This window comes from Scylla paramamosain, chromosome 8 (genome assembly GCF_035594125.1).
Source record: "Scylla paramamosain isolate STU-SP2022 chromosome 8, ASM3559412v1, whole genome shotgun sequence".
Classification (NCBI taxonomy): Eukaryota; Metazoa; Arthropoda; class Malacostraca; order Decapoda; family Portunidae; genus Scylla; species Scylla paramamosain.
In genome coordinates, this window is record NC_087158.1 from 16,992,172 (window position 1) to 17,005,191 (window position 13,020).

Genomic DNA, 13,020 nt, shown 5'->3' on the forward strand with positions numbered 1-13,020 from the left:
TGAGTGTGTTTTGAGGTATTTTGGCCACACACACCCCCAGTAACCCAAATAACGTAACTTAAATGCCAGAACCTCACCAGTTTCACGAATGTACTATTGCTATTGTATTCTAGATAGATATAAGCTGAATTAGTCTCAATATAAACTAAATTATGTCCTGAATACATGCAGTCTGCAGCTGCATTCCCAGTTGGTATGAGATAAATATGTATACCCACTAATACAATATGAATGTGTGTTCCTAGTACATACCAGATGAATATGTGTCCTTAGTAAATGCAAGATTGATTCTGTTTCCAATATAAGTAAAGGTGGATTTGTGTCTTTGGTAGTTGCAGGAAAGCATTTGTTTTCAGTAAATATATTTGAATCTGTGTCCTTTAATAGAAAATAGCTGAATTTGTTTTCCTGGTACATAAAACTGAATCTATTTTAGGGACTAGCAACTCAGTGGGCCTTTTTTTCCCCCATTCCTTTTGTCACTCTAGGCCAGTGCTCCTCTTACATAAAAAAAAAAAAAAAATAAATAAATAAAAATAAATAAATAAATAATTAAAAATAAATAAATAAATAAATCTTCACTAGGTAGTACAAGTTCAATCTATGTCCTCAATAGTTACAAGCTGAATATCTGGGACATTGGTGGCATGTCCTCCTGCCAGACCTACTGGAGGAACTTTTTGAGTGCACTGACATCCTTATCTGGGTGTTGGACGGTGCTGATGGAAACTGCATGAGAGACTGTCAGGGGGAACTGAAAAAACTGGCGGCAAGTGCATCCAGAAGCAGTGCTTTTGTGACGTCATCAATGGCTGCAGTAGTGGAGAGGTAAGGAGACTGTCTTGCTTATGTCACTCGCTCACTCAGTCATTCAAGTTCTCATCTCCTTCATTATTTCATACTAGATTTGTAGATCTTCTTACATTCTGTTGTTGGTGAGTTGATGTTTTTTTTCTTGCAGTAATGGGGAGATGAGGAGACTTCTTTGCTTATGTGACTCACTCATTCACTCAGTGTACTCCTTAACCCACCTTGTTTGTTTCATGCTAGACTTTTGAAATTGTTTAGAGGTTTCTCTAGGACAAAAGATATTGCCATTAAGTAACTCCATTGGATTCTTTTAAATGTCATCCCTAACTGAATTAAATATATTGGTGCTAGTCATCTAACACTAGTGTAGATTTTTATTAACAAGTAAACTCTCAATACCATCATGTAGAGAGTAAAAGTATACAACATTACATCCACAAAGTAATGAAATAAATGCAATCCTTGTGGCAGGATGAGATGGTGCTGCCGTGTGACATTGATGAGTGCCGGGAGAAGAATGGCGGGTGTGGGCACCTCTGTGTCAGCACTGTGGAGCCGAACTACTACTGCCAGAGCCAGCCAGGGCACAAACTTATCAAGAAGTTTAACTGTGAAGGTGAGGACTTGAGTGTCACTCTTCAGTCTGTATTCTCAAACATCTTGGCCCTTCATCTCTACATCTGATAGTCTAAAGAGGAAGTTACTGGGGTTTCCAAGGATGTTTTTATTATTCTTAGGATATTTCAACAAGGATTCTGTCTCATGAGTATGATTAAGATCTGTTATCCACATTTGTATACAGTGATGTGCAGATAGGATACTCTTTAATATTTTGTGTAATTTAGGCTTGTGATATGCATTTCTTATGAGTACAGATATCATTCTTTAACCGCTCTTCTAAACATCCCACCAAATCTGTGTTCCTAAGGGTGTAATTCTCTGCCACAGACATTGATGAGTGTGTGGCACCCAGGTCCTGCTTCCAATATTGCACTAACACCACTGGTGGCTTCCACTACTGCAGTCAGCCTGGCTACCACTGTCACTCTTCCAACTACATGCACTGCAAAGCAGATTCTGGCAATCCCTATCTCATCTCTTATAGGTAATGCAAGTAACTTCAAGCAATGGAAGGGACCTTTTGGGTATTCTGGGACATTCTTATACATTGGGATCCCTACTTCATATCCTCCCAGATAATGTAAATCCCTGTAACCCCAAGCAAGAAGGGGAATGCGTCTTGAAACTGAACTGCATATGCTTAACTGTAGCATTAGTATAGTACAATACAGTACCTCATTTTTATTCCCCACCCACACAGAGCCCATATGAGCAGTCCAGAGACTCCTTAGGTGTTGGTGGAGAAGAATGAGATGACAGTGGATGGTCTTGCAGTCTGGATCCATGGGAACATTTAGTTCACAGACATCTCGGTAAACAAGATCCAGATGATTTCCTGGGATGGCTACTGGACTTGCACCATTGTGACTGATAAACTGGACCTTCCTCATGCCACTGCTGTGAATGCCATTGATGGGTGAGTCTCTTTTCACCTCCTGAGTTTAACAGACACTTGGATCTAGAACTGGATGGTTTTCCTACTTTGTTTATATCATCAGTTATCTCTGTTGTATGAGTTCTGATGGGGATTTAGACTCAAAAAGACCTGTATTCATCCATTTTTATTTGTACTTAAAATGACTCCCGAAAAAAGCACTTTCCTTAAATATAGATGAAATTTCTGTTTCTTTTGTGGTTTAAGTACCTTTGGTTATTGTTCTGTTAACCTCTGCCTTTTCACAACTCGAGGGAGGGGGGTGGTCTTGAGTCATCCACGTTTACAACCATTAAGCTGGGGTGCGGTGGGGGAGAATGTATGTGAGGCCCACGTGTCCGCACCTCTCAGGGAAAATCTGTGTATCTGTGCCAGTTACTTATCAGTCTTCCTCGACAGAACCACTTGTATTGATGGTAAGTACAGCCATCACATATACACAATTGCCCAGAGTGATTATGTCATGAAGTGTAGTGAGTTTCATGTGTATAACTAGAATAGGAACTAAGAGTGTCATTTCCATAAACTGATATGCGAGTTTCATGAATTGTTATATGAACTAGTGAGCTTTAACTGGGGATGTGATAGGTGGAGGTATTCTTTTACTCATAATAATTCTTTCCCACACACATAAACACTTCCCTTAGATTCTTACACTCCTATTTCCTCAGCACAAGCGTAAACAATTAGCCTTTAAGTGAGGGTGTCAAGACGCTTAGCATCGATCTCAGAAGAATAGTCCGTCCTGGGGACATTTGTTGTTCCCTTTCCCAGATGGGGATTCTAAGGCTTGTGTATGAGTTGCCATGATTTTAAATTATGAGTGAAGGTTGTGTGTGTAATTAGATGCTTGTAGTTCTGTGTGAAGGAAGAGAGTAGTCTTTAGAGTGAAGGGTTTGACTGCCCCCTTGTATTGTGAAACACAAAGAGAAACATTCAGTGTGGTCACAGGTGGTTGAAATCACAAGTTCACAGCATCCTCTGATCTAGTACTTTAGGTGGAGTAATTATCATTTTAGCAGGTGCCTACTACCTCCTCTTCTATTAAGTGTGTGTGTGTGTGTGTGTGTGTGTTTCACCTGTCACCTATGCTCGTCTACTGGTCACATAGCCAGCCAGCTGTTCTTATACGGAAAGAGGTCATAGCTCATAGTGTGTCTGTGTGTGTGTGTGTGTTGTCTTTATCTGACTGCATGCAATATATGTATGTCTATTTTTTGTTCTTATAGCTTTTAAGTTTTGAAAATGCAACTGTTACTATAAAGATTTTAATCTATCTTATGCCCATGGCTGTGCTCTCTTTAGGTGTTGTTGTTCTACATACATACATACATAAACTTATCTTCTAACCTGTCGATTTGAGATTCCATAATGTAAGTAATATAAAAAAAATAAATAAATAAAACTTGCTTAAGATAACAAAAAAACACAATACAGAAACATAAAATATTCAAAAAAGGGGATTGAAACTTTAAAAAGTAAGGGAAATTAGAAAAACAGTAAACCAACAGTTTTTGAATCAGAACCCATACACTGGAGGAATGGCAACGTGAGTGTGGGTACTAAGCGTCAGATCTTGAACATTTTTATTTAAAGTTATTGGAGTGTGTGGGTTGTATAGTGGCTCCATTTTGAGTAGAAATGTTTGACAAAGAGTGCGGGAAGTGTAGGAAGAAGGTAACACGTAGCTGGAGAGGAGTAGCTTGTGGAAATTGTTACCATAGTTATGATGCTGAGTCGGTTTGGCAAAGGCTAAATAGGGTAGGGGACAGGATTCAGTGCTGGTGTGAATGTTAGCTGGTACGTACAGTCGGCTGCTATGTGCCAGCTCCTGTGTACCACTGTTTTGGCTTATATGTGCCACTGTAGGGCTGCTATGTACTGGCTCTTATTTACCACTGCTTTGGCTTGTATGTACCAAACAAGGCTGCTATATACCAGCTACCAAGTAGGGAGGTAAAAAATAATATTGTAAAGAATAAATTAAAAACAAGTATTATAAAACTAATAAAACTACATTAAAAGATAAGACAAAACCATAAAAAATTAAAACTATTATCAACCAATAATATCAATAAAGTTCAGCATACTTCGACTTAATAAATGCTTTCATTTGTGTGTCTGTGTGTATGTTTATCTCTCTCTCTCTCTCTCTCTCTCTCTCTCTCTCTCTCTCTCTCTCTCTCTCTCTCTCTCTCTCTCTATCAGGGTTTTCAAGGGTGTTTTTACGGTTCTTGTGACAGATTAACTTCATTTCTACAAATCTAACAGGAGAAAAAACACGCCTTTAAAGGCCTGTAATTTAAGCGACTTTTTTTTTTTTAAAGATGTTTTTTACAGTTCTATTAACAGATCTACAACATTTCGACTTTATTAACTTGAGAAATACCCTTCAAAACCGTTTTTTTTTTGTGTGGCTGTGGCTGTGAGAGAGAGAGAACATTTTAGTTGAGTCTATCCTGCGTTCGTTTGTGTTACGGTGACACGGTGCAGCAGTGAGTGATGTTTCCGTTCATAATCATGTAGTGGGTGTGGAGTGGGGAAAGGAAAATGAGGATATTATTTGACATGTTATTTGATAACATGTGAACTTTTGTGTGTATGTTTGTGGTTGTGGTTGAAGGACCAGTAACAGGTGGCGCTGGGGAAGGAGGGCAGTGGCTGGCTGGCTAGTGTTTTCATCAGCACTGGTCAGTCTTGCCCCATACATTCTATTAAGCAGTGTTTCCTTATTCCAGGCAGCTTCTCCCTGCATCGACCACCGCTGAGCAGCACCAGAGAGGCATGAGTATGTAAGGTTAGTCCAGCATTGCCAGCCACCCCTTAGTCAGCCTTCGTTCTTGTTTATTTAGGTTTAATTAGTCGTTTTTTAGGTATTTTTTGAGGTTGATTTATTTTTAGATTTTGTTTACATCTGAGTCTGGAAACAGTTGGAGATTTAGAGAAATATTGAAAGTTCATCAATATGTAAACAAGCTGTCAGCTGAGGTAGAGGTTGGGAGTCAGTGTTTTCAGCCTTTATTTGCTTCATCTCACACTTATTGTAAGCTAAACATATCACAAGATGGAGCCATATGTCTACCCTTCATATCCGCTGGTCAGATATATCCGCCATTGCCTGGTTTTATTTTCATGAAGAAATAATTGAGGTATTATGGCGGCTGGCTCCCCCTCTCAGGTCGCCCCCGAGGGCCGCTTTGATGCATTGTTGCCTGCGCCAACTTGTTGGTTCCAAGATTTTTTTTCTATTTTTATGAATGACTTTATTTTACATGTATAGTAAGATTTTATGGTTTCTAAAAATCTCTTCTTGCTTTTCAAGTGTTTTTCTTGCTTCAGTTAAGTAAATGTTCTGAATTTGCTGTTGTTTTATGCGTAAATAAAAGGCGGTTTATACGGTTATTTTTACTCAACCCAATTCTTGGCTCTTTTATTTAAAGCTTTAATGAAGATTTTATTGCGTGAAAAAATCGTTTAGGATGTTTAAAGTGTTTTGCGTTCCTATAGAGTTAAGTATGTGGACTTTGAATAGGCTTACGATCCCGTTAAAAGTGGTGATTTTGTCATTTTTTTTCAATTTTTTTATTTCTCTATTTTAGCTTGTAACTAACTTTGCAATGCTTGAAAAAATAGTGCAGATTTTTTAAAGTGTTTTTTTACGTGTGTAAAGTGAAATGGGTGGACTTCTCAGTGTTTTTAATGGTGTCAAAGTTCCAACACTTTTCCATATTTCATACTAATATTTCTTTACAACTGCTCAGGCTGGAGATGTTTTGATATTGTGAATATTAATTAGAGTAATTATCAAATCAGAATATATAAGACATTCGAGCCTAGCTTCATTTTTTCTAGAGGTCAATTTCAAAATTAAATACGTTACGTACGTAATCCAGCGGGCTGGCGGCAGCTCGCCCGTGACGTCATCAAGGATCCGGGACTCGCTCGGCTCCAGTGTCTCCTCATCAATATTTACCGTAAATTCCAGTATTTTCTAGGTGTTTCCAGCTGTTTCCAAACTCAGGTGTGTAGGCAGAAGGAGAAAAATTAGAGAAATGGAAGAGGAGGAAAAAATAATGAGAAATGGAGGAGCAGGCAAAACAGGTATAACCAAGATGACAACGTTTAGCTTAGTTTCCCTTCCTGCCCTTCCTTTTTCTGTAATATTTCGTGTGTTTTGGATGTTTTAAGTGTTTTGGGTGTATTTAGGAGTGTTGTGGTGTGTTTTGAAAATGTTTTGGAGGTGTTTAGATGTGCTTGGGATGTATATTTTGCTGTTACCTGAGTGTTTTGGGTGAATTTAGGGTGTTTTAAGTGAGGCAAAAAATGTTTTTCTGTGTATTTTACGTATTTTTAGCCATATAGGATGTCTTGAGTATGTTTTGGAGTGTTCTATGTGGGTTTTGGGGATATATTGAGGTGCTGTGATTTTTTTTTTTTTTTTTTTTTTTTTTTTTTGGTGTGGATGAGTTTTTGTGTGTGTGGGGTCTTTTAGGTGTATTTGAATGTGTGGTGTGTATTGGGTGCGTTTTGGTGTGTTTTGGTCATATTCGGTGGTGTTGTGGGGTGTGTTTTGGTGTGTTTGAATTAATTTTGGGATTTTTTTGGATGTGCTTTAGATGTTTTGAGTGTGGGTGATTTCTTTTTGGCGAGTTTGGGGTGTTGAGAATCTTTTGTGTGTGTTTGTGTAAATTTGATGGGTATTCTAAGTTGTTGTGGGATGTTTTTGGTGTGTTTTGGATGTTTTCAGCATATTTTCATTATCTTGGGTGAGTTTTTTTTTAGTATATCAGGGTATTTTGAGTGTTTAGGATGTTTTTAGTGTGATTTGGGTGTTTTTTTTTTTCTTTTTGTAGTGTTTTGAGGTGTTGTGATATGTTTTCAGTGTGTTTTGGGTATTTTAAGCTTGTTTTAGGTGTGAATGAATGAGTTTTCTCATATTTAGGTGAGTTTTCAATGTCTTGGATTTGTCTGAGTTTTCTTAAGGATTTTTTAGTGTGTTTTGGGGTGTTTTGAGTCTTTTTTTTTTTCGTGTGTGTGTGTGTGTGTGTGTGTGTGTTTGAGTGAGTTTTGTTGTTTTTTAGGATGTTATGAGTGTGGTTCAGGTGCGTTTGGGTGAACTTTGTGGATGTCTTGGCGTGTTGTGAGTGTGTTTTGAGGTATTTTGGCCACACTCCCCAAGTAACCCAAATAACGTAACTTAAATGCCAGAACCTCACCAGGTTCGTGAATGCACTATTGCTATTGTATTCTAGATAGATATAAGCTGAATTAGTCTCAATAAAAACTAAATTGTGTCCTGAATACATGCAGTCTGCTGCTGCATTCCCAATTGGTATGAGATAAATATGTATTCCCACTAATACAATATGAATGTGTGTTCCTAGTACATACCAGATGAATATGGGTCCCTAGCAAATGCAAGATTGATTCTGTTTCCAATATAAGTAAAGGTGGATTTGTGTCTTTGGTAGTTGCAGGAAAGCATTTGTTTTCAGTAAGTATATTTGAATCTGTGTCTCTTAATAGAAAATAGCTGAATTTGTTTTCCTGGTACATAAAACTGAATCTATTTTAGGGACTAGCAACTCAGTGGGCCTTTTTTTTTTCCCATTCCTTTTGTCACCCTAGGCCAGTGCTCCTCTTACATGAAAATAAATAAATAAAATAAATAAATAAATAAAAATAAATAAATAAATAAATAAATCTTCACTAGGTAGTACAAGCTCAATCTATGTGCTCAACAGTTACAAGCTGAATATCTGGGACATTGGTGGCATGTCCTCCTGCCAGACCTACTGGAGGAACTTTTTGAGTGCACTGACATCCTTATCTGGGTGTTGGACGGTGCTGATGGAAACTGCATGAGAGACTGTCAGGGGGTACTGAAGAAACTGGCAGCAAGTGCATCCAGAAGCAGTGCCTTTGTGACGTCATCAAGGGCTGCAGTAGTGGAGAGGTGAGGAGACTGCCTTGCTTATGTCAATCGCTCACTCAGTCATTCAAGTCCTCATCTCCTTCATTATTTCATACTAGATTTGTAGATCTTCTTACATTCTGTTGTTGGTGAGTTGATGTTTTTTTTCTTGCAGTAATGGGGAGATGAGGAGACTTCTTTGCTTATATAACTCACTCATTCACTCAGTGTACTCCTTAACCCACTTTGTTCCATGCTAGACTTTTGAAATTGTTTGGAGGTTTCTCTAGGACAGAAGATATTGCCATTAAGTAACTCTATTGGATTCTTTGTTTCTGAAAAATGTCATCCCAAACTGAATTAAACATATTGGTGCCAGTCATCTAACACTAGTGTAGATTTTGATTAACAAGTAAACTCTCAATAACATCATGTAGAGAGTAAAAGTATACCGCATTATATCCACACAGTACTGAAATAAATGCCTTCCTTGTGGCAGGATTAGATGGTGCTGCCGTGTGGCATTGATGAGTGCCGGGAGAAGAATGGCGGGTGTGGGCACCTCTGCGTCAGCACTGTGGAGCCGAACTACTACTGCCAGTACCAGCCAGGGTAGATTCATCAAGAAGTTTAACTGTGAAGGTGAGGACTTGAGTGTCACTCTTCAGTCTTTATTCTCAAACATCTTGGCCCTTCATCTCTACATCTGATAGTCTAAAGAGGAAGTTACTGGGGTTTCCAAGGATGTTTTTATTATTCTTAGGATATTTCAACAAGGATTCTGTCTCATGAGTATGATTAAGATCTGTTATCCACATTTGTATACAGTGATGTGCAGATAGGATAGTCTTTAATATTTTGTATAATTTATGCTTGTGATATGCATTTCTTATGAGTACAGATATCATTCTTTAACCGCTCTTCTAAACATCCCACCAAATCTGTGTTCCTGAGGGTGTAATTCTCTGCCACAGACATTGATGAGTGTGTGACGCCCAGGTCCTGCTTCCAATATTGCACTAACACCACTGGTGGCTTCCACTGCTGCAGTCAGCCTGGCTACCGCCGTCACTCTTCCAACTACATGCACTGCATGGCAGATTCTGGCAATCCCTATCTCATCTCTTATAGGTAATGCAAGTAACTTCAAGCAATGGAAGGGACCTTTTGGGTATTCTGGGACATTCTTATACATTGGGATCCCTACTTCATATCCTCCCAGATAATGTAAATCCCTGTAACCCCAAGCAAGAAGGGGAATGTGTCTTGAAACTGAACTGCATATGTTTAACTGTAGTATTAGTATAGTACAATACAGTACCTCATTTCTATTCCCCACCCACACAGAGCCCATATGAGCAGTCCAGAGACTCCTTAGGTGCTGGTGGAGAAGAATGAGATGACAGTGGATGGTCTTGCAGTCTGGATCCATGGGAACATTTAGTTCACAGACATCTCGGTAAACAAGATCCAGATGATTTCCTGGGATGGCTACTGGACTTGCACCATTGTGACTGATAAACTGGACCTTTCTCATGCAACTGCTGTGAATGCCATTGATGGGTGAGTCTCTTTTCACCTCCTGAGTTTAACAGACACTTGGATCTAGAACTGGATGGTTTTCCTACTTTGTTTATATCATCAGTTATCTCTGTTGTATGAGTTCTGATGGGGATTTAGACTCAAAAAGACCTGTATTCATCCATTTTTATTTGTACTTAAAATGACTCCCGAAAAAAGCACTTTCCTTAAATATAGATGAAATTTCTGTTTCTTTTGTGGTTTAAGTACCTTTGGTTATTGTTCTGCTAACCTCTGCCTTTTCACAACTCGAGGGAGGGGGGTGGTCTTGAGTCATCCACGTTTACAACCATTAAGGTGGGGTGCGGTGGGGGAGAATGTATGAGAGGCCCACGTGTCCGCACCTCTCAGGGAAAATCTGTGTATCTGTGCCAGTTACTTATCAGTCTTCCTCGACAGAACCACTTGTATTGATGGTAAGTACAGCTATCACATATACACAATTGCCCAGAGTGATTATGTCATGAAGTGTAGTGAGTTTCATGTGTATAACTAGAATAGGAACTAAGAGTGTCATTTCCATAAACTGATATGTGAGTTTCATGAATTGTTATATGAACTAGTGAGCTTTAACTGGGGATGTGATAGGTGGAGGTATTCTTTTACTCATAATAATTCTTTCCCACACACATAAACACTTCCCTTAGATTCTTACACTCCTATTTCCTCAGCACAAGCATAAACAATTAGCCTTTAAGTGGGGGTGTCAAGACACTTAGCGTCGATCTCAGAAGAACAGTCCGTCCTGGGGACATTTGTTGTTCCCTTTCCCAGATGGGGATTCTAAGGCTTGTGTATGAGTTGCCATGATTTTAAATTATGAGTGAAGGTTGTGTGTGTAATTAGATGCTTGTAGTTCTGTGTGAAGGAAGAGAGTAGTCTTTAGAGTGAAGGGTTTGACTGCCCCCTTGTATTGTGAAACACAAAGAGAAACATTCAGTGTGGTCACAGGTGGTTGAAATCACAAGTTCACAGCATCCTCTGATCTAGTGCTTTAGGTGGAGTAATTATCATTTTAGCAGGTGCCTACTACCTCCTCTTCTATTAAGTGTGTGTGTGTGTGTGTGTTTCACCTGTCACCTATGCTCGTCTACTGGTCACTTAGCCAGCCAGCTGTTCTTATACGGAAAGAGGTCATAGCTCATAGTGTGTGTCTGTGTGTGTGTGTGTGTGTGTGTGTGTGTGTGTGTGTGTTGTCTTTATCTGACTGCATGCAATATATGTATGTCTATTTTTTGTTCTTATAGCTTTTAAGTTTTGAAAATGCAACTGTTACTATAAAGATTTTAATCTATCTTATGCCCATGGCTGTGCTCTCTTTAGGTGTTGTTGTTCTACATACATACATACATAAACTTATCTTCTAATCTGTCGATTTGAGATTCCATAATGTAAGTAATATAAAAAAAAAATAAATAAATAAAACTCGCTTAAGATAACAAAAAAACACAATACAGAAACATAAAATATTCAAAAAAGGGGATTGAAACTTTAAAAAGTAAGGGAAATTAGAAAAACAGGAAACCAACAGTTTTTGAATCAGAACCCATACACTGGAGGAATGGCAACGTGAGGGTGAGTACTAAGCGTCAGATCTTGAACATTAAAAGTTATTGGAGTGTGTGGGTTGTATAGTGGCTCCATTTTGAGTAGAAATGTTTGACAAAGAGTGCGGGAAGTGTAGGAAGAAGGTAACACGTAGCTGGAGAGGAGTAGCTTGTGGAAATTGTTACCATAGTTATGATGCTGAGTCGGTTTGGCAAAGGCTAAATAGGGTAGGGGACAGGATTCAGTGCTGGTGTGAATGTTAGCTGGTACGTACATTCGACTGCTATGTGCCAGCTCCTGTGTACCACTGTTTTGGCTTATATGTGCCACTGTAGGGCTGCTATGTACTGGCTCTTATTTACCACTGCTTTGGCTTGTATGTACCAAACAAGGTTGCTATATACCAGCTACCAAGTAGGGAGGTAAAAAATAATATTGTAAAGAATAAATTAAAAACAAGTATTATAAAACTAATAAAACTACATTAAAAGATAAGACAAAACCATAAAAAATTAAAACTATTGTCAACCAATAATATCAATAAAGTTCAGCATACTTCGACTTAATAAATGCTTTCATTTGTGTGTCTGTGTGTATGTTTATCTCTCTCTCTCTCTCTCTCTCTCTCTCTCTGTCTCTCTCTCTCTCTCTCTCTCTCTCTCTCTCTCTCTCTCTCTCTCTCTCTCTCTCTCTCTCTCTATCTCTATCAGTAGTTCCACGGGTTTTCAATGGTGTTTTTACGGTTCTTGTGCAAGATTAACTTCATTTCTATAAATCTAACAGAAGAAACACGCCTTTAAAGGCCTGTAATTTAAGCGACTTTTTTTTTTAGACGTTTTTTACAGTTCTATTAACAGATCTACAACATTTTGACTTTATTAACTGGAGAAATACCCTTCCAAACCGTTTTTTTTTTTTTTTTTTTGTGGTTGTGGCTGTGAGAGAGAGAGAGAGAGAGAGAGAGAGAGAGAGAGAGAGAGAGAACATTTTAGTTGAGTCTGTCCTGCGTTCGTTTGTGTTACGGTGACACGGTGCAGCAGTGAGTGATGTTTCCGTTCATAATCATGTAGTGGGTGTGGAGTGGGGAAAGGAAAATGAGGATATTATTTGACATGTTATTTGATAACATGTGAACTTTTGTGTGTATGTTTGTGGTTGTGGTTGAAGGACCAGTAACAGGTGGCGCTGGGGAAGGAGGGCAGTGGCTGGCTGGCTAGTGTTTTCATCAGCACTGGTCAGTCTTGCCCCATACATTCTATTAAGCAGTGTTTCCTTATTCCAGGCAGCTTCTCCCTGCATCGACCACCGCTGAGCAGCACCAGAGAGGCATGAGTATGCAAGGTTAGTCCAGCATTGCCAGCCACCCCTTAGTCAGCCTTCGTTCTTGTTTATTTAGGTTTAATTAGTCGTTTTTTAGGTATTTTTTGAGGTTGATTTATTTTTAGATTTTTGTTTACATCTGAGTCTGGAAACAGTTGGAGATTTAGAGAAATATTGAAAGTTCATCAATATGTAAACAAGCTGTCAGCTGAGGTAGAGGTTGGGAGTCAGTGTTTTCAGCCTTTATTTGCTTCATCTCACACTTATTGTAAGCTAAACATATCACAAGATG

At 38.8% G+C, this 13,020-nt stretch overlaps 2 protein-coding genes across 3 annotated transcripts in view; both read left to right on the forward strand.

The window, feature by feature from the left end:
- LOC135102874 (uncharacterized) overlaps positions 1-5,458 on the forward strand; it is a 42,789-nt gene extending 37,331 nt beyond the window's left edge. The window contains exons 4-8 of one of the 2 annotated variants that reach the window (XR_010269818.1): positions 617-828; positions 1,282-1,426; positions 1,759-1,915; positions 2,132-2,347; positions 5,104-5,458. Coding sequence is in view for 1 of the 2 variants with exons in the window: in XM_064008470.1 (XP_063864540.1) it covers positions 734-828; positions 1,282-1,426; positions 1,759-1,915; positions 2,132-2,142 (408 nt within the window). In the remaining variant the exon portion in view is untranslated. Of the gene's footprint in view, positions 1-616; positions 829-1,281; positions 1,427-1,758; positions 1,916-2,131; positions 2,558-5,103 lie in introns of those variants that run through there. The other variant, XM_064008470.1, reaches the window with a different exon arrangement.
- LOC135102873 (uncharacterized) lies at positions 4,854-10,053 on the forward strand. Its single transcript, XM_064008469.1, has 5 exons — positions 4,854-5,162; positions 8,110-8,321; positions 8,779-8,921; positions 9,254-9,410; positions 9,627-10,053. The coding sequence occupies exons 2-5, from the start codon at positions 8,227-8,229 to the stop codon at positions 9,655-9,657; spliced, it is 426 nt and encodes a 141-aa protein (XP_063864539.1). The 5' UTR covers positions 4,854-5,162; positions 8,110-8,226; the 3' UTR covers positions 9,658-10,053.
- The last annotated feature ends 2,967 nt before the right edge of the window (positions 10,054-13,020 follow it).

Excerpts from the sequence above, each read along its gene's own strand:
- LOC135102873 (XM_064008469.1), top strand. The coding sequence starts at position 8,227 with ATGAGAGACTGTCAGGGGGTACTGAAGAAACTGGCAGCAAGTGCATCC. Across the intron at positions 8,922-9,253 it reads CAAGAAGTTTAACTGTGAAG|ACATTGATGAGTGTGTGACG; the intron begins GTGAGGACTTGA and ends TCTCTGCCACAG. Across the intron at positions 9,411-9,626 it reads CCCTATCTCATCTCTTATAG|AGCCCATATGAGCAGTCCAG; the intron begins GTAATGCAAGTA and ends CCACCCACACAG.